Source organism: Protomyctophum bolini, assembly GCF_963924005.1.
Source record: "Protomyctophum bolini genome assembly, chromosome: 11".
In the NCBI taxonomy this organism is placed as follows: domain Eukaryota; kingdom Metazoa; phylum Chordata; class Actinopteri; order Myctophiformes; family Myctophidae; genus Protomyctophum; species Protomyctophum bolini.
Window position 1 is genome coordinate 2,971,702 of NC_137872.1, and position 17,722 is coordinate 2,989,423.

A 17,722-nucleotide genomic window follows, 5' to 3' on the forward strand; every position below is an offset into this window, starting at 1 on the left:
ACCACCGAAATTCCAGACTATTATGAGCCTTAAGATAAAAAAACCAAACACCGGGCAACAACTACAGCAGTAATATACGTTAGGATAAGATGACGACATTGATTTGGGTTTGTACTTTAGGGCAGTGTCAGGCAACCTGTACGTACACACGCACACACACACACACACACACCATTTTTGTTGAAGTATTTAAAACTCCTACGCATCAGCTCATCATCATCTACCAGCTTAGAAATGTCAGACATCACCTTGACTCCCATCATGCAGCAGGGTCAGATTCACAGACTCCAGGTGCCCGCCATATGTGGTCAGAAACACATAATGTTTCAGGTAAACACAGCCACACATGACCCGACGTTAACCACATTATAAGTGCTATACTTCGGCTATTTGGGAAATAGCAGATCAACAAGTTCACAACTTCAAAAGATGTGTATACACTTTGAAAACTGGAAATCGGACAGTCTGCATGATGAGTACTTTTAGTACTTCTAAGTATATTTTGATGGCAAATTGCCAATACCTTTCTCTACATTTTTACTTTTACTCCAAGTAAAAACAAAAGTGACTACTTTAATAATAATCCACCACCAGACAGACCACCAGAGTATAATAGTCAAGACAGACAACAGGGATTCGTCAAGAACACCCAAACAGACATGACAGTTCGTACCTCGTAACCTCCGGGTTCCGGATAAGGCAGAGATGACCTAAGCAGGGCACAGAGAAAAGAAATGTCGAACTCGATAAACGCTGATATATATGATCACAACCGCTGTCACTGTATGTATATGTATGTGCAGTTGTAAAGTTGTAAAAAAACCACAAAAAAAACATTACACTCTGTCACACTCACTGTATAAACGTCAGAGCTTTTTCGATGTCCTTCTTGCGTTTCTGTCTCGCAGAGTCCATTTTTGCACACTGGAAATAAAGAGGAAATACCACCAACACAGAAAGACGGTGTGTTACTGTCAGCTTTGGCAAAGCGGGCATAAGAATATGGCTGACGTCTTTTCACTGAGCAACAATTACAGAGGAAATCAGATCACATCCGAAATGTTTGCCTTTGAAGAAATGCTTCATGCAAACACAATCAACAAATTGTAATTTTGGGATTTTAGCAAAGAATCGGATTGATCAGACACCAGTAAAATCCCCGGTGTTTATTCTCAAATAAATACGTGACCAATGACCATACCATACGTTTGTTATCTTGCTAGCATGGCTCGACTTCACAAAGTTCAGAAACACCTACCTGATAAAGTTCATTGAAATGGCGTCACGTTTATGGCTGCATGCTTTCCTTTCCCTTTTTTGTTAAGCGCAGAGAGAAGTGAATTACGACACTAATATTAATTCAATATTGAACTAAACTAAACGAACAAGCGCTGGTTTTAGGGAATATATACTGTGTTTTTGTTTTGTCTTCTTCTACACATGTAGCTAAAATGTTAAAGAGCACCGAGACGGGGAGGACTGTGAGGAGAGGACTGAGTTGTAGTTGTCGAGTTTCGATTAGCTCATGACATGGTTGGGTTCTGAACAGGGCCGACGGGTCTCAGAGGTAGTTGACTTCAGTTTGTGAAATCTGGAAAGAAAATAAGAAATCATAATTATATACTTACATTTTGGCATAAGTGAAGCGACGCAACACAAAAAAAAGAAAGAAAGTTACGTTTTTGTACACGCTTCCGGGCTTGTTGTTGTTTCTGTGCGTGGGGAAATTACGATACCTGAAGTGAAGTTGTAGCTTCGCCAAAAAAATCGCATACAGGAAATAAAAAGGAGATCTGACAAGAAATTCCGCATTGAACTACAAACTACAACTCCCATGATGCTCCGTTTGTGGTCGTCAGGCTGGATCATCATGGTTGCTGCGCACACACACACGCGCGCGCACACACAGGGTCACAGACAGGAGTTTTGAACATCAGGAACGAGCGGGAGCGTGTGAAACTTGCTAGCACACGCACACTAAAGCACAAGCACGAGTGTGCACGACTGTTGTTGTTGTTGTTGTTGTAGTACGGTGAACCGGTGACATTTCAGTTGGGTAAGGAAAACCGTACGGAAAGTACACGTTATCCGCACAAATACACAGTAGAGAATGTGAAGTTGGGTTTATCGTACTTTCTAGAAACGAATGGAAAGGCCGTTCAGGCAAGCCATGTTGGAAGCTACACCCGGTTAGCAGCTATAGCTAGCTAGCTAAACGTTGCTAAACAATAACACACTATTGTGGCTGGTGCTAATTAGTACTGCGTACTCGGGGTTTGAATGACAGTCGTCGTCGTCAACAACGTGTATTTGTGCCGTTAAATGTCCATAGGTTCAGGTATTTATTTGATCGGTATTTGAAGCAACATTTGCCCCCGGTTAGCTACCCGTTTTCTATGAAAAACGGCATGTCAGCTGTTTCATAGACACGTTGTCCCCCTGTCAGTCCCAGCCAGGGACTGACATCTTTAGCTAGATGCATAATATAGTAGGTCTATTACACTTACACCGTTGTCCTTGATTTATTCAGAGCTATGATTACGTTTACAGTCAGTTCCCCTCGATGACATTCTTGTGATGATGATACTGGACCGTCTGGACGTATAAGGCAGCCAGCCATAGTGTTGACAAGATTTAATGTAAGTCAAATTTGTTTTTTGTCTAGATGTCCTGACATGGCGACAGATATTGTTGCACAGTTGGCCGACTCTTTGGCCAAGACTGGAGTGGAGGAGAGTCTAGAGTTGAGCTACAAAGGTCAAGGAAGGAAGCTGGACAATGCTGCTTCTGGTGAGTGACATCCATCTCTCCCTGGTATTCTACCAACACACTATTATTTATCGATGCCAGCGAACAGGAAAAATGATAATGTTTGTAGCTAAGATTTGGATGACAGTTTTGGGGGATTTGCATGACAGTTTTTGTTTGACAGTTGAGGCTCATTCATAGTCTGGATTTTCGGAGGTGAGGTGACCACTTCTATATAGACTACGGTATATAGAAGTGTCTATTTGTACGTCTCTAAATGTTTTGATGAATTGAACATGGTGGACCCTCTTGTAAACAAGTGTATAATGCTTAATTGGGTCGTCCACTCACAGTTAACAGTCTTTGTATTGAGTTTGTGCTTGAAATGTACTGTAATTCTGCAAACTGTGTAAATATTTCAATCAATCAAACCACCGCTCCGGTGGTGAGCTGACCACCGGAGCTGAAATAACGTTGAGCGGTGGTGAGTAAAAACAGAGAGAAGGGCTGGAGCGGTGGCCGTGGTTTGCTCTTCACCGCGGCTCGTGACGTCATGTTGTAGTTCGGTGGTCACCTCACCACCGGAGCGGTGGTCACCTCACCTCACCACCGAAAATCCAGACTATGAATAACGCTTTACAGTACTGTCATCTTTAACCCTTTCTACGTTCCGTCTCCTGGCCCTCACCTTCAGTGGAAGAAATAGTGCGGGAGATAAAGGAGTTCCAGGGTTTACAAGCTCTACGGTTGGAGGGAAACACCATCGGCGTGGAGGCAGCACAGGCCATCGCTAAGGCCCTCGAGACCAAGAATGATTTAAAGGTTTGTTCTCTTTCACTCATGGCTGATAAAGCTGTCATGCAGGCAGGGCCCAGACAGTCTAAATCCCTGCATGCTCACATCACACTTTGGGGGTTTAAACCAGGGGTTTTCAACTGATTATGAACCAGGGACCACCACCCTGACTGAGAATTAACCTGGGGACCATTGTTGTGTTGGGAGGGGGGATACCGTCATGGTGTGGGGGAAATAATTAAATTAACCTTCCATATTAAACTCATGTTGCTGTGCATTGTAACTTACTCTATGAGTAAGCAGACACTTGCGGTTGATTATGGTCACATTTCTCTATAATGGTGACTCAACCGGGCAATTCCGGTACGTTTTCCCTTGAGATTCTAACTCACTTTTCTGTGGAAGTTCTTGACATCAGACTTCCCAGTAACTGACGACATCGACATAATTTGTCACCAGATAATTTACTGCATTGTTTCTCAACTTGTGGTCAATACTATAAATTAAAATATGAATCTTAACTTTCCTACATTACTAAATGCGTGGTCAGGGACCACATGCAACACCTTCGTCTGGTCCACGGACCACCTGTTGAAAACCCATGGTTTAAACCATTATCACTTGGGTTTATGTAGATTAGAACATTACTTGGCTTTACACTTTTCAAAAAAGGAAAATTTGCATCTCATCTCTTGTTTTTCAGTATTGCTACTGGAGTGACATGTTCACTGGACGCCTACGCTCTGAGATCCCTGCAGCCTTGGTGAGACACTGCTCCTAATGTGTTCGTACCATTTTGTAACCAAGCCATTTATTGCATGAATTCAGGACAAAGGGTCCTATATTTGTTACCTACATTACCCCTTACATTATGAGACACTTTCATTCATGAGACATGAAAACAGCTAAAATTCATTTTAGGCTTCTTTTCATTATCTTTTCTGCTGAGGTATACCTCATCAATCTTAACCAGTAATGTCTCAAGCCCCTTTTTCCCTTTTGTTGAAACCCTGTGACTCATTTTCTCAGCGATGTTCTCCTTTGTAAATCTCCTACTTTGATTTCCCTGCTGGGTCATGATGTACTATTCCTAAACCTGAGCATTCGCTCTGCATTCATCCAACTGTATAAGTTTCTTTTCCCTTTTTCCCTCCTTTATGATGAAATCCTGTTCTGTTCTTTGACTAATGACTACATAGAAGTGTCTATTTGTACGTCTCTAAATGTTTTGATGAATTGAACATGGTGGACCCTCTTGTAAACAATTGTAATGCTTAATTGGGTCGTCCACTCCACTCACAGTTAACAGTCTTTGTATTGAGTTTGTGCTTGAAATGTACTGTAATTCTGCAAACTGTTAATAAATATTTCAATCAATCAATCAAACATTGGAAAATGTGTGGCCTTCCCTGTCCCTTTCACACCGTTCTGATATGTTATTCTTGTGTCCTATTGTAGAATTCTCTGGGTGATGCCGTGAAGCTGGCCGGCGCCAGGCTCACCGTTCTGGATCTCAGTGACAATGCGTTTGGACCCGACGGCGTGAAGGGCATCGAGAAGCTACTCAAAAGCTCCGCCTGCCACACGCTACAAGAACTGAGGCTCAACAACTGTGGCATGGGCATCGGAGGGGGCAAGGTGAGAGTTGTTCTGTCCCCCTGTACCATGTTGATCTGTTCCTGTATTGTATTGTATTGTATTGTATTGTATTGTATTGTATTGTATTGTATTGTGTTTGTGTATGGGCATAGTGTTGGGTGGTACATATGCACAGTTGCACACATGGCATCAACGCATGGTGTTGTGTGCTGGCACACTACACTTTGTCTTTCTTTTATCTGTATTGTACTGTGTTTTTGTATGGACGTAGTGATGGGTGCCTGTACATATGCACACATGGCATCAACGCATGGTGTTGTGTGCTGGTACACTACACACTACACTCTGTCTTTCTTTTATCTGTATTGTACTGTGTTTTTCTATGGACATAGACTCTGTTGTGTGCTTGCACATTTGCACACATGGCATCAACGCATGGTGTTGTGTCCTGGTACACTACACTCTGTCTTTCTTTTATCATTCATTTTTTAAGAGCCTGCCCTGCAGGGACTACAGATGAAATTTAGCTTTGGCTAACTCTGGCCCATTTAAATTGAGGTGAAACCTGACATGTTGATTAATGAGATTTGTCCCTGTCAAATAAAAAAAGAGACCAACCATTGCCAACCAGCAGGTCTGGTAATCGCTGTGAATTGTGCAGGAAATGGTTCAATAAAGGAGAGATCACACCAATATGATATAACAATGTTTATTCAGAAAGGATTTTTTTGGAGCGGGCAAGATGGCAAAATGTTTATTGCATTTAAGATTGTTTTGGCGATTAGACTCCATGAGCATTTTAGCAGGCATAACATTTGATAGGGAGAGAGAACCCCCCATGGAGTCTAGAGACCCTGATGGTGGTAGAGAGCAGATGCAAGGCCCACTACTTCCCCTTCTGGCTCGAGGAATTTAGCAAAGGTGGAGCGGGGGATGGAGGTGATTTGGTCGCTGGCTGAAACGAGAATGACCGGTTTAGTTAGAGACGAGGCATTTTAAAGAATGAGCCTAATCGCTGGTTTGGCTGCTGCGGAAAGTGCTCGCGCTTGGTTTTTAGTGTGGGAACGGAAATGACGTAGACTATTATGACGCTGAAGGCCGAATGGAATGGTTAGGAATGGATCTTCCTTCCATTAAACCTACGCTAAAAGCTACATTTAGAGGGGTGGTGAATAAAAATGCCTTAGTCACATCTGTGGGCACGGGGAAATCATGGAATGGTTTTAACTAAGATATAAGCCAGGCCAAGTGTCAATGAGAATACAGGGCAAAATAAATCACCATGGCAATTGGCACATTTATTGCCCCACCACAGATATGAGACATTTCTGTTTTGTAAACGCAAGGTTTTACGAACATGCTTGATGTAATTGAGCCCTGTTACACTATCTCTTCACGAGCCCATTAAGAACAGACTTGAATTTGTTTATAACTACGTCTACTATGTAGTAGGCTTATGCAATAGTTTTTATTTATTTATTTTGTGAGGATACAGTTTAGTTTTTTGTCTTTCTATAGGTATTTTCATGTATTCTCCATAGTTCTTGTATAAAACATTCCAGAAACTAATGCAAAAATACTGAACTATGACCCAACCACACCCAAACCCCCCCTCCCCTGCTAGAGTGGACAAAAACGGATATACAAAAACGTACATGCTTTATGTGGGTAGTTTTTAAACGTTTAAAATCAAGGAAATTTGTTTTGCTGTGTCAAAAATGTACTGGACACACCGCAGCTGGGTTGTTCAGTATATTTATTATTAGGATGCACTGCCACGTCCATTGTGTTTTGGAAGGGTGACCAATGACCATGCCATGTTGTGTCTTGTCTTGTCTTGCCTTGTCTTGTCGTACGTTTGTCTTGTTTTTGTTTCAAAACTTGATTCAGGTTATGTGGTTTGTATCGGTGTCGCTTAGCATAGGACTATGCAACTTTTTTTTATTTTATTATTTTATTTTATGCTACCACAATATTTTGTGTATGGTGCTCACAACATTTATTGCGAACGCAGTGATTGCAAACGCAGTGAGCACTTACTATGAGACCTAGCAGATCATGTCTGTCTGTGTGTGTGTCTGTGTGTCTGTCTGTCCCGCTATCCAAATATGGAGTGTGTTGCATCAGCAATCACTCAGCTCCATATATGGGCACAAAAGGGGCCAGGTCCACTCAGCTCCATATATGGGCACAAAAGGGGCCAGGTCCACATACAGTAACAGCAGGACAGACACACAGACAGACATGATCTGCAGGGTCTCAGCTGCGTTCGCTTCCCGCGTTTGCGCGTCTTACTGGTATATGTACATGTTATCTCTTTGATATGTTCAGTATGGGTGTGTCACATATACTGTCATTATTTGATTTGATTTACTGTATACCCTGAATCTCTGCTCTGTGTTGTTGTGTGTGTGTACAGATCTTGGCCGCTGCGCTGACGGAGTGCCATGAGAAGTCCAGTGCCTTGGGCGCCCCGCTCCGCCTGAAGGTGTTCATCGCAGGCAGGAACCGCCTGGAGAACGACGCCGCCACAGCCCTGGCGCAGGCCTTCCAGGTAACAGTTAGAGACACCTAACTGCATTTTGGAGCTTTGTTTTTTTAACACCTTTGAGGGCTTTACATTAATATATCCAATATGCAGAGGCTGCCGAGATTGTTTAACACATTTTGACCTGAGATCAGATTCTAAAAATGACAGTTTTCTGAAAAAGCTATGTTTCTATGTCAGTCGTTCTTCGATTTTTCTAAAAATAGCAGACCTACAAGCTCGTAGCGCGCCACTCGGTGGCGCGCTATGAGCTTGTAGGTCTGCTATCTCTCAATAGCTAAAGCATAGCGTAATGCTAACACCAAAAGGGGTTCCCGCCCCAAAATGGGTTAAATTAATATATCCAATATGCAGAGGCTGCTGAGATTGTTTAATTACCGTTTGGAGCATACGGCGACGTATTTGCGCCTTTTGATCCATAGAAATCCCCCTGAAAATAGTTCCATGGCTTTTTGTCGAACCGATAAATATGCCACCGTCGCGATCCAGCCTAGCAACGGCAGCTGTCAAAAAATGGATTTTAGCGATTGCGCTTTATACCAGGACCTAAAGACGTGTCCTGTCCACATGTCCTGGGCCTCCTACGGGTGTAATTATGAAGACCTGTGGACACGTCTCATAAATAGATTAATTAATCCTGGCGGGGGTGTAATGGGGTAACATCAAGCAGTCCTCTTGAGCCATTCAATATTCATGACTGGCTATTATTGCATGTCATTGACTGTCATCCTCCTGTCTAATCACACTGATACGGTATTTTAGTGAGGGGGAAAAGAATAACCCTGTGTTGTAGTTCTAATTCTAGCTTACTATAAACGTTGTTATAATTGACTTAATTGTGGGCGGCTGTGGCTCAAGAGGTAGAGCAGGTCGTCCAATGATCCATGGGTCGGCGGTTCGAATCCCGGCTCCTCCTCCTGTTTACATGTCGAAGTGTCTTTGGGCAAGACACTGAACCCCAAATTGCTCCTGATGTGCTGGTTGGTGCCTTGCATGGCTTCCGCCGCAATCGGTGTGTCAATGTAATGCACAATCTATGTAAAGCGCCTTGGATAAAGGCGCTATATAAATGCACCGTTTACCATTTACTTCCCAGCTGATGGGCAGCCTGGAGGAGGTTCACATGCCCCAGAACGGCATCAACCACGGCGGCGTGACGGCGTTGGCCAACGCCATGGAGCACAACCCCGGCCTCCGCGTCCTCAACCTGAACGACAACACCTTCACCAAGAGGGGGGCTATCGCCATGGCTCAGGTACGTTAGCACTGTGAAGCAGACTAAAAAAACAGTACAGAGAGTAGTGAGGACAGTGGAGAAAATCATCGGGACATCACTGCCTTCCATCAAGGACATTGCGCACAACCGCTGTCTGTCTAGGGCCAACAACCCCACCCACCCAACCACACCAGGGACTGTTCACTCTGTTGTCCTTCTGGCAGAAGGTATCGAAGCATTGGAAGTAAAACAGCAAGATTTTCCAAGAGCTTTTTCCCCCAAGCCGTCAGACTTTTGAACAAGTGCAATATCCCCTAACCTTTAACCCCCTATATATGCTGCTATAAGGACTCCTGTTGTGCAATAATCTGTCTCTCAGTGAACTAATGGTGCTTTTTAATTTATATTGTTTTTAAGTGGATTTTAGATTTCAATAGTATTTTAGCTCTCTTTTAACTAGCATACTAAAAGCCAGTTAAACGACATTTCGTTCTCTTATGCATTTTATGCATCTGCTGAATTACAATAAAGCTATCTATCTACTGTGGAGACCAGCTTTGTTTAAAGGGACACTTCACCCTTTTTGCAAAAAAATATATGTTAATGACGTTTAGAAGCTTTAGAACACTTTCCTGGGGGTCTTTATGTGTGTAATATGTGGTTTTAGATATTTTAGATTGTAGCAGTGAGCCTGTTGTCTCTGATGTCATGGACACTGGGCTCACTTCCTTCCTGGACTACATGTTGTCTCAGTAAGACAGCTCTCCCCCCTATCCACAAGGAGGAGCAGTGCACCAAAGAATTATGGGAACTGTAGTCCAGGAAGGTAGTGAGACCAGTGTCCATGACATCAGAGACAACAGGCTCACTGCTACAATCTAAAATATCTAAAACCACATATTACACACATAAATACCCCCAGGAAAGTGATCTAAAGCTTCTAAACGTCATTAACATATATTTTTTTGCAAAAAGGGTGAAGTGTCCCTTTAACAGATGTAACGAAAAACATGAGCAATGTGAACAACTGAACATCATCCCATTTTATTTGTGAATCAATTGGTTGATCTCCAAAGCTGGAGATCAACCAACGTATTCACAAATACAATGGGGAATACCATAACTTTCTTTCAATTTTGTTTTTAAAACTTTTATGAATGCAAACCTTTTAACGCTACACCAATCTGTATCCCTCTTCTTAGGCCCTGAAACATTTACGCAATGTGCAGGTGATAAACTTTGGAGACTGCCTGGTGCGGTCTGAAGGAGCCATGGCTATCGCAGAGACGCTATCAGAAGGACTACCGAGTCTAAAGGTAAAAGACCAACTCTCAAGTTCATGATTATAATACTAGACAATCCGACAATATTCATCCTCCCTTCAGCTGTACCACTCTTAGCCAGTTCTCCATACAAGTCAGAGGTTCTTTACTCTGGAAATCACACATACTTATTGCCAACTCCTCATCTTCACTCTGTAACTTTAAACATAGATTGAGGGCCAGCCTCTTGAAGCAACCCTCTCCACTTGATTCTAACGTAATGTAGCCTTATTGTGCATACTCAGACATACTCGGACTCAGACACACACACACACACACACACACACACACACACACACACACACACACACAAGTGTAAATAATGTATTTGTTGTTACTTTGTCTTACTATTTGTATATTACTATTTGTATATTATCTTTGGTGAGAACGGAGAACCACATATAAGCCCTCCCTGGGTTTCTTCTCACCTGCACACACTTCTCTTTTATTGATGTTACCTTTTTTGTACTGTTTTTATTGTGCGAATAAACTAAACTAAACTAACTAAATTATAATACACAGACTTGAAATTGACGATAAACTGATATTGCACTGATCTCATCTGTACGGTGACATTGATTTGATAGATCTTTACTTGAGGTTGTTAAGTGTTGTGGTGGTGTGTGTAAGCTATACAAATATATTTAAATATATATTAAATAATATCTGGGTAGTTAAAATGTCAAATTAAAAAGGAAGAAGGATACAAGGACTTTTTTAGATACCTCCAAATACGAGAGTACTTCATGGGGGAGGTGAAAGCATCCGAGCCGGTGGCCTCAAACGATCTCATACAGGTTTTTATTCAGGCATATAAACATGAGTCCAAAAGAGTAGTGTCCAGTATATATAATGCCCTGTTTTCAGCTAGGTCTAACTCCACAGAGTACATTAAAACTAATTGGGAAAAAGAGTTGGAGATTACCATCACATCAGAAGAATGGGCAAACATGAGCGAAACACAAATTACATCCACCAACTCAAGAATGTGGAGAGAATTCTGTTGGAAGAACTTAACGAGATTTTTTATTACTCCCAAAATTAAAGCAAGACAACTGAAAACAGAACAGCCTTGCTGGAGACAATGTGGCCACAAGGAAGCGGGCCACGCTCATATCTTCTGGTCTTGTCCTAAAATTCAGAAATACTGGCAGGATATTCACTCCACTTTGGAGACCATTCTGTGTTTTGAGATACCTCTGTCTGTTTCTTTTCTACTGTTGGGAAATATCCCTGAAGAGTTTCTAACACATGATAAATATTTAATCAAGATCCTCTTAGCATCAAGTAAAAAAGCAATCACACGACGCTGGTACCAACAGGACCCACCAACGAAAGATCAATGGATGGACATTATTGAGGAACTGTATTCTATGGAAAAACTAACATTCATACTGAGACTACAAGAGGATAAATTCTATAAAAAATGGGAAAAGTGGAATCTCTTCTCTCAGCCTAGTGATATTGCAATAGAATTTCATTGAATGTTTATTGTAATATGAAAAATGCAGCCTTTTTTCCTTTTACTTTTTGTCCTTTTTCTTTTCTGTATTGTCTTGTTAGTTGTTTTTTTTTGTTTGTGTCTGTTCTAACTCCAATAAAAATTAAGTGAAAAAAAAAAAAAAAAGGAAGAAGGATGCAGGAAAATTGAGGAGAGGTCGTCTAACCCTTTTTTCTTCCTGCTAATACATGTTGTAATCTGTGGGATAGGAGCTGAACCTGTCCTTTGGGGAGATCACAGAGGAAGCTGCTCTGGCAGTAGCGCATGCAGTGAAGGGCCACGCCCAGCTGGAGAAGCTAGACCTGAATGGTATTCATGCAAAACACATCACTCTGTTTCTACTATGTCTAGTTCTATATAGAAAAAGTAGATAAACAGGCTTTATATGCCCATTTTTATGAATATGTTTTATATTTTGTATTACTTGTGTTAGCATGCTTTTTCCCATGGAATCCGGCATACCACAGTGTTATTGTATAGAGAGAGATAATGTAATATCTAATATCTTCATAGCCTTTTTAGTGTTTTTATTTTCATATTTTGCCTCCCATTTCTTTAGGTAACGCCCTCGGTGAGGAAGGCTGTGATGCCCTGAGAGAAATCATGGACAGTATGAACATGGGAGACTTGTTAGGATCCCTGAGGTATGCAGTGTTTGGTTACATAGAATTTAACGAATTCTCCACAAACTACTTAATAATGTCGGTAGATCAGTTGAGTCAGACGTCGCAGTAGAAAACCCTTTTGTGTAGTTGTATGGGTGTTGAAAAGTAGCTGTTTACTTTTCACGATGAGTAAACACCGCAGTGATTGCACAGTCCTGGCGCTGTTGGGAGATGACCCAGGTCATGGCACTTGGAAATCGGAAAGGTTCCCGGTTTTAATCTACCTCCTGTTTTGATGCTTGATGCTCTCGCCATCCCATTTCTGCAGGCGTGAATCTTTTCTACGTCCGACAGCTTTTACAATTATATTGTATAACAGATGCTAGGAGACCATGAATGCACATAGTATTAAATCACTGCCAGTGTAATCATGACTTAAACTCATTGTTCATTTTCTGCAGTGATGATGAGGGTGAACCGGAAGATGATGAGGAAGGTGATGAAGATGATGAAGATGAGGATGAGGATGTAGAGGACGAGGAGGAGGAGGAAGAGGAAGAAGAGGACGAGGAGGAGGAGGAGGGAAGTGGTGTTAACCAGGTAAACAAAGATGAAATACTTTAATATTTCAGCTATTCAAAAATACCCGATCTACACGCTTACAGCACAACACATTGCAAGCTTGTAGATTAACTATTTTTGAAAACTTGAAAAATGTGTAATAATTCTGACGATTTTCAACAGCCAAATCTTGTTCCTGGCACAGAAATCCTTTCAAGGGGGTGGTCTGATCAGGCCTATGCAGCACATGCCCCTAAAATAAAAGGACATTACTATAAAAATCATTGTATATATTATCTGTTAAATAAGTCATCATTCTCTCTGTCTTGAGTTGACGTGTTATTTTAGTGCTCTAGTTTTGATGATGACGTTTTGCTCCTGTCTCTCCGCGGTCAGATGGCCACGCCTCCCTCGGCCCCGCGACCTCCTGATGTCTCGTCCTTCCTCAGTTTCCCTTCCCCCGACAAGCTTCTCAAACTGGGAGACAAGAGAGCACTGCTCATTGAACAACATGTAAATAGATACACACACACACACACACACACATAATTCAATTCAAAGGGCTTTATTTGCATGAGAAAACATACGTTTACATTGCCAAAGCAGAAAGAACAATACAGCGATACAGCAAATACAAAAATGATGTACATTTGAAAGTCAGAATCTTCAATAGATCAATTTCTATGTACCAAGATCACTCGATGCAGGTATAGTGCAGGAATATACACAATGATTAGTCTTTAGGGTGGTTGTGTTCCATTTGATATCCTTCTCCTATCACAGCAACTCACAAATCTTGCTGCTGTGTTTGCACATTGTTGTACTTCGCCCAGCAGATATGGGAGTTTTTTGTCATTGGTCATGTTTTAAAAATCTCCGTGTGTGGTTGTAATCTGTGGGAAGTAATCTGCCGTAATAAATAATACATAAGACATTATTTTATGAAAATAGATGCTTTGTTATACTGTGTCTACGTACAGTATTAGCAAATGTTTAGGAAAGTGCTTTGCTGGAGACTTGAACTCTTCAGGCCTTTAGTCATCAATACATCCCTTCCTGCATGTTCAGGTGGATGTGTCCAACGACATGAAGACAGCCGAGGCCTTCCTCAAAATCTCCTCTGTGTACAAAGACGATGATGAGGATGTTAAGAGCGCTGTGTTGGACAGTATTGGTAAGTGTAGTACTGTACTATTACCTTACCGTAGATATGTTTACTGTACAACACACAAAGGCATGGAGGAAAGTCACTACTTACGACAAATTGCTTTGACCTAGCAACCTGTTCTTTTGTTTTAAAATAAATTTACTTTATTACCTTCAGCATTTCCAAGGTTTTGTGATGAATTTCCACCGTTTGACCTTTAATAAAATGTTGTTTTCCGCACAGATGCAGTTCTGAAGAAAGCATTTGCCAATCCGTCCTTCCAAGGTTACAACTTTGTATCATCTTTGTTAGTGCTCCTCGGACTTATCAAGGTATGCTCAACACATTTAGGTCTGAGATCAGATTAAAAAAATGCCTGTTTGAAAATGACAGTTTTCTGAAAAAGCTATGTTTCCATGTCAGTCGTTCTTTGATTTTTCCATAATGGCATATTCATGGCGTGCCATTAATGACAGTAAAGCACACCCTCTCATGTAAATATTGCTTAAATCAATTATTGTGAAAACATGTCAGTCATGCCATTAATAGTGTGGGTTCATGACTCTCACTGTTACTTACTCTAGTCTTTATTTAGCCTCACTTCACTTCTTCCTGCTGTTTTTATAAATACATTTGACCCTCTTCCTTACTATTCAACCTTTTCCTCTTAGTCTATTCACCTTTTTCCCTTGCTTTCCTTTCCATTCCATTCCTGTCTCCAACTCAACCATTTTCTAACCTCTCACTTCTCTTCATTTCTCCTTTTCTCCGTCCTAACTAACGCCTTCATTTATGTTTAAATTTAAAAAAATGCATACAAGACATTCCGTCTTCTTTTCACAATTTCTTCCGTGTTACTTCTGACATTCACTCCTACCCCACAAGGCAAAGAGATCATTTTGAATTACCCTATTGTCGCACGTCCAAACATCAATCTTTCATCACATTTAGAGGCCCTCATCTATGGAATTCACTAGATGCTTCACTTAAATCCTCAGTATCCTTGCCAATATTCAAAAAACATCTAAAGAAATATCTTATTTCTTCCTTCCTGTAGATTACATGTTTTACTTTGATGCGTTATATTTTCTTTTGTGTGTTTGTTGTTTATTTCCCTTTTTTGTGCAGTAGACTTTTGTACTGTTTTTAATCCGTTTAAACCAATGACCTCTTCCATACAGGAAAGGATTCCAAATAAGCCAGCTGGCTTCTTCCTTTCCTTGCATTGTATTTTTGTTCTTTGATATGTTATTGTCTATTTTTTGTACTACATGCTAAATAAATAAACCTAAACCATCCTCTGCCCTGACTAGAGCGAGGACAAGGTGAAACCGGTGCGTGTGGTTCCTGGTCACCTCCAGGCTCTGGAGCACGTTGTGAGACAGGACTACTTCCCCAAGGAGAACGTGGCGGTTCTGGAGGCCTTCATGTCCCGGTAAGGACGTGGCTGAGTGAGACACCAGGCGGCTCCTCCCAGGTACCACTTCAGATTAAAACCACCTTCTTGGACAATGAACTGAAATTATTACGTTCACTTAACTCAAAAACCAACAACGTGGAAAAAGAGGCACTCCAAAATAAAACATGCTAAACATCTTTTATTTTTGGAGTGCCGTTTTCTTTTTCTTTTTCTTTTTTTAAAGGACCACTTCACCACTTTTCAACCTATCTTCATATAATAGGTCCTCCCTAATAATCATGATAAAATGGCACAATTATTTTCTACTCAGTCTGTGTCTCATAGGAGGGCTGTTTAGAAACCGTCTTCCAGTGACATCATCGTTAGGCAGATTATTTTTTAAACAAGATTTTTTTACAAAAATACGGTGGCTTCCATTTTCGCATTGCAACTTTTCAGGACTAGAAAGCCTGCAGTTTCTATTAGCTTGGATTCCCCATCGATGATGTCACTGGAAGACGGTTTCTAAACTGCCCACAGCTCTCCTATGAGACACAGACTGAGTAGAAACAAATTGCGCCATTTTTTTTCATGATTATTAGTGAGGAACTATTATATGAAGATAGGTTGAAAAGTGGTGAAGTGGTCCTGAGCACCCACTGCTTTAACCAAGGTGCAGTTTCCAGAGGAAGCGCACCTGCTTTTCTTTCTTTACCATTATTACAACATTCACTGTTGCTAATGCAGTGGTGGTTGGTTGAAAGGTGTACCAGGGAATGGGTCTATCCTCTTATTCTCTTCTTTCTTTTCTTTAACTGTCTGGTATCAGTGGTCATGTCAGTAATGACATTGGTGTTTATATATTATCACCGGTGTCATTTCTCACTTCACTTGCCGTTGTTCTGTCCCCTGTACCATGTTGATCTGTTCCTGTATTGTATTGTGTTTTTGTATGGACGTAGTGTTGGGTGCCTGCACATATGCACACATGGCATCAACGCATGGTGTTGTGTGCAGGCACATTACACTCTGTCTTTCTTTTATCATTCATTTTTTAAGAGCCTGCCCTGCAGGGACTACAGATGAAATTTAGCTTTGGCTAACTCTGGCCCATTTACATTGATGTGAAAACTGACATGACTGATTAATGAGCTTTGTCCCTGTCAAATAAATAAATAAATAGTGTTTAACTGTCCATAATGTGTCGTGTAATATCCAGAGACAGCAAGGCCCTGGAGTCATCTGGCAATTCCCGAAGCAGCCTCCAGTCCACACTGCGGGGAATCATCATGCCTTGAGAGAGCTGAGAAAACCACCAGAGGACTCGCTAAATGAATGAGTTCACACTGAACATTAACAACCCGCTGAGAGTTTACATATACTGTACCTACGGACCTAACGAAAAGTCCCATTGCCTGTATTCACACGGAGGCCGTCATGCCCAGTTTGATGTAAGAAGAGGAATATGGTTAATGAGACAACTTGAAGCACACACACGGAGCACAGCCAACACTCAAAGGGATGGAGCACAATCAGCCAGCGTCAAACTGCCCCCTTCCTTCCTGCAGAACTATCGAGCAGAATATGGACTTTTCAATTTGCCACGATGTAAATGTGGCTTTAGTGGACTGTACCACACTACTCAAAAGGACATTGAGTTAAGATTTTCCTTTGTACGGTAGGTCTACTGAATATAGGAGAAAATGACTACCCTCTCAATCACTTTATTTATTGCTTATTATAGTTAGAATTCGTACTTTTCGGATTAATGACCATCAGCTGTTCTTTTATTTCATATTCACCACGTTTACCTCTATTGTTCTATTGTTGTGTTGAAGTGCTTTTGAAATTTAATGGGAGGGAAAAAAAGAAAAAATACAAACAAATAAATACAAAGTGTTATATCTATATGAGCGTTTTACTTTTTTTTTTTTATGTGATAGTTTTGATTGATTGAAGTATTTATTAACGGTTTGCAGAATTACAGTATACATTTCAAGTACAACTCTTATACAAAAACTGTCATCTGTGAGTGGACGACACCATAAAGCATTACACTTGTTTACAAGAGGGTCCACCCATTTTCAATTCATCATAACATTTAGAGACGTACAAATATACACTTCTATATTGCCAAAAACAGGAAATCATCAGAGGAGGTAAAAAGGGGAGATAAAAATACTATTCTCTCTCGCGCTCTCATATATATCTGTGTGTATGTACAGTGTGTGTGTGTGTGTGTGTGTGTGTGTGTGTGTGTGCTTGAATAAAGGCTGGTTCC

The 17,722-nt window shown here is 41.1% G+C and overlaps 2 protein-coding genes across 4 annotated transcripts in view; one reads left to right on the top strand and one right to left on the bottom strand.

The window, feature by feature from the left end:
- The window catches only part of LOC308323724 (zinc finger CCCH domain-containing protein 7B-like), a 28,988-nt gene extending 27,275 nt beyond the window's left edge, over positions 1 to 1,713 (bottom strand). The window contains exons 1-4 of the mRNA XM_080775520.1: positions 1,679 to 1,713; positions 1,259 to 1,591; positions 857 to 924; positions 674 to 710 (exon numbers count right to left, since the gene is read on the bottom strand). Of these exons, the coding sequence (XP_080631646.1) occupies positions 674 to 710; positions 857 to 915 (96 nt within the window). The 5' untranslated portion in view covers positions 916 to 924; positions 1,259 to 1,591; positions 1,679 to 1,713. The remainder of the gene's footprint in view (positions 1 to 673; positions 711 to 856; positions 925 to 1,258; positions 1,592 to 1,678) is intronic.
- A 201-nt stretch (positions 1,714 to 1,914) lies between these two features.
- Positions 1,915 to 17,331, top strand: LOC308323733 (ran GTPase-activating protein 1-like). 3 transcript variants are annotated; one of them, XM_080775536.1, is made up of 16 exons: positions 1,915 to 2,056; positions 2,666 to 2,790; positions 3,443 to 3,570; positions 4,247 to 4,306; positions 5,002 to 5,181; positions 7,562 to 7,696; positions 8,787 to 8,945; positions 10,109 to 10,222; positions 11,939 to 12,038; positions 12,289 to 12,373; positions 12,796 to 12,934; positions 13,292 to 13,408; positions 13,964 to 14,069; positions 14,286 to 14,374; positions 15,356 to 15,519; positions 16,661 to 17,331. In XM_080775536.1, the coding sequence occupies exons 2-15, from the start codon at positions 2,676 to 2,678 to the stop codon at positions 15,479 to 15,481; spliced, it is 1,653 nt and encodes a 550-aa protein (XP_080631662.1). In that variant the 5' UTR covers positions 1,915 to 2,056; positions 2,666 to 2,675; the 3' UTR covers positions 15,482 to 15,519; positions 16,661 to 17,331. The 3 variants fall into 3 exon arrangements, with proteins under 3 accessions (XP_080631662.1, XP_080631660.1, XP_080631661.1); XM_080775534.1 differs by having other exon boundaries at positions 15,356 to 15,477; XM_080775535.1 differs by having other exon boundaries at positions 1,931 to 2,021; positions 2,633 to 2,790; positions 15,356 to 15,477.
- The last annotated feature ends 391 nt before the right edge of the window (positions 17,332 to 17,722 follow it).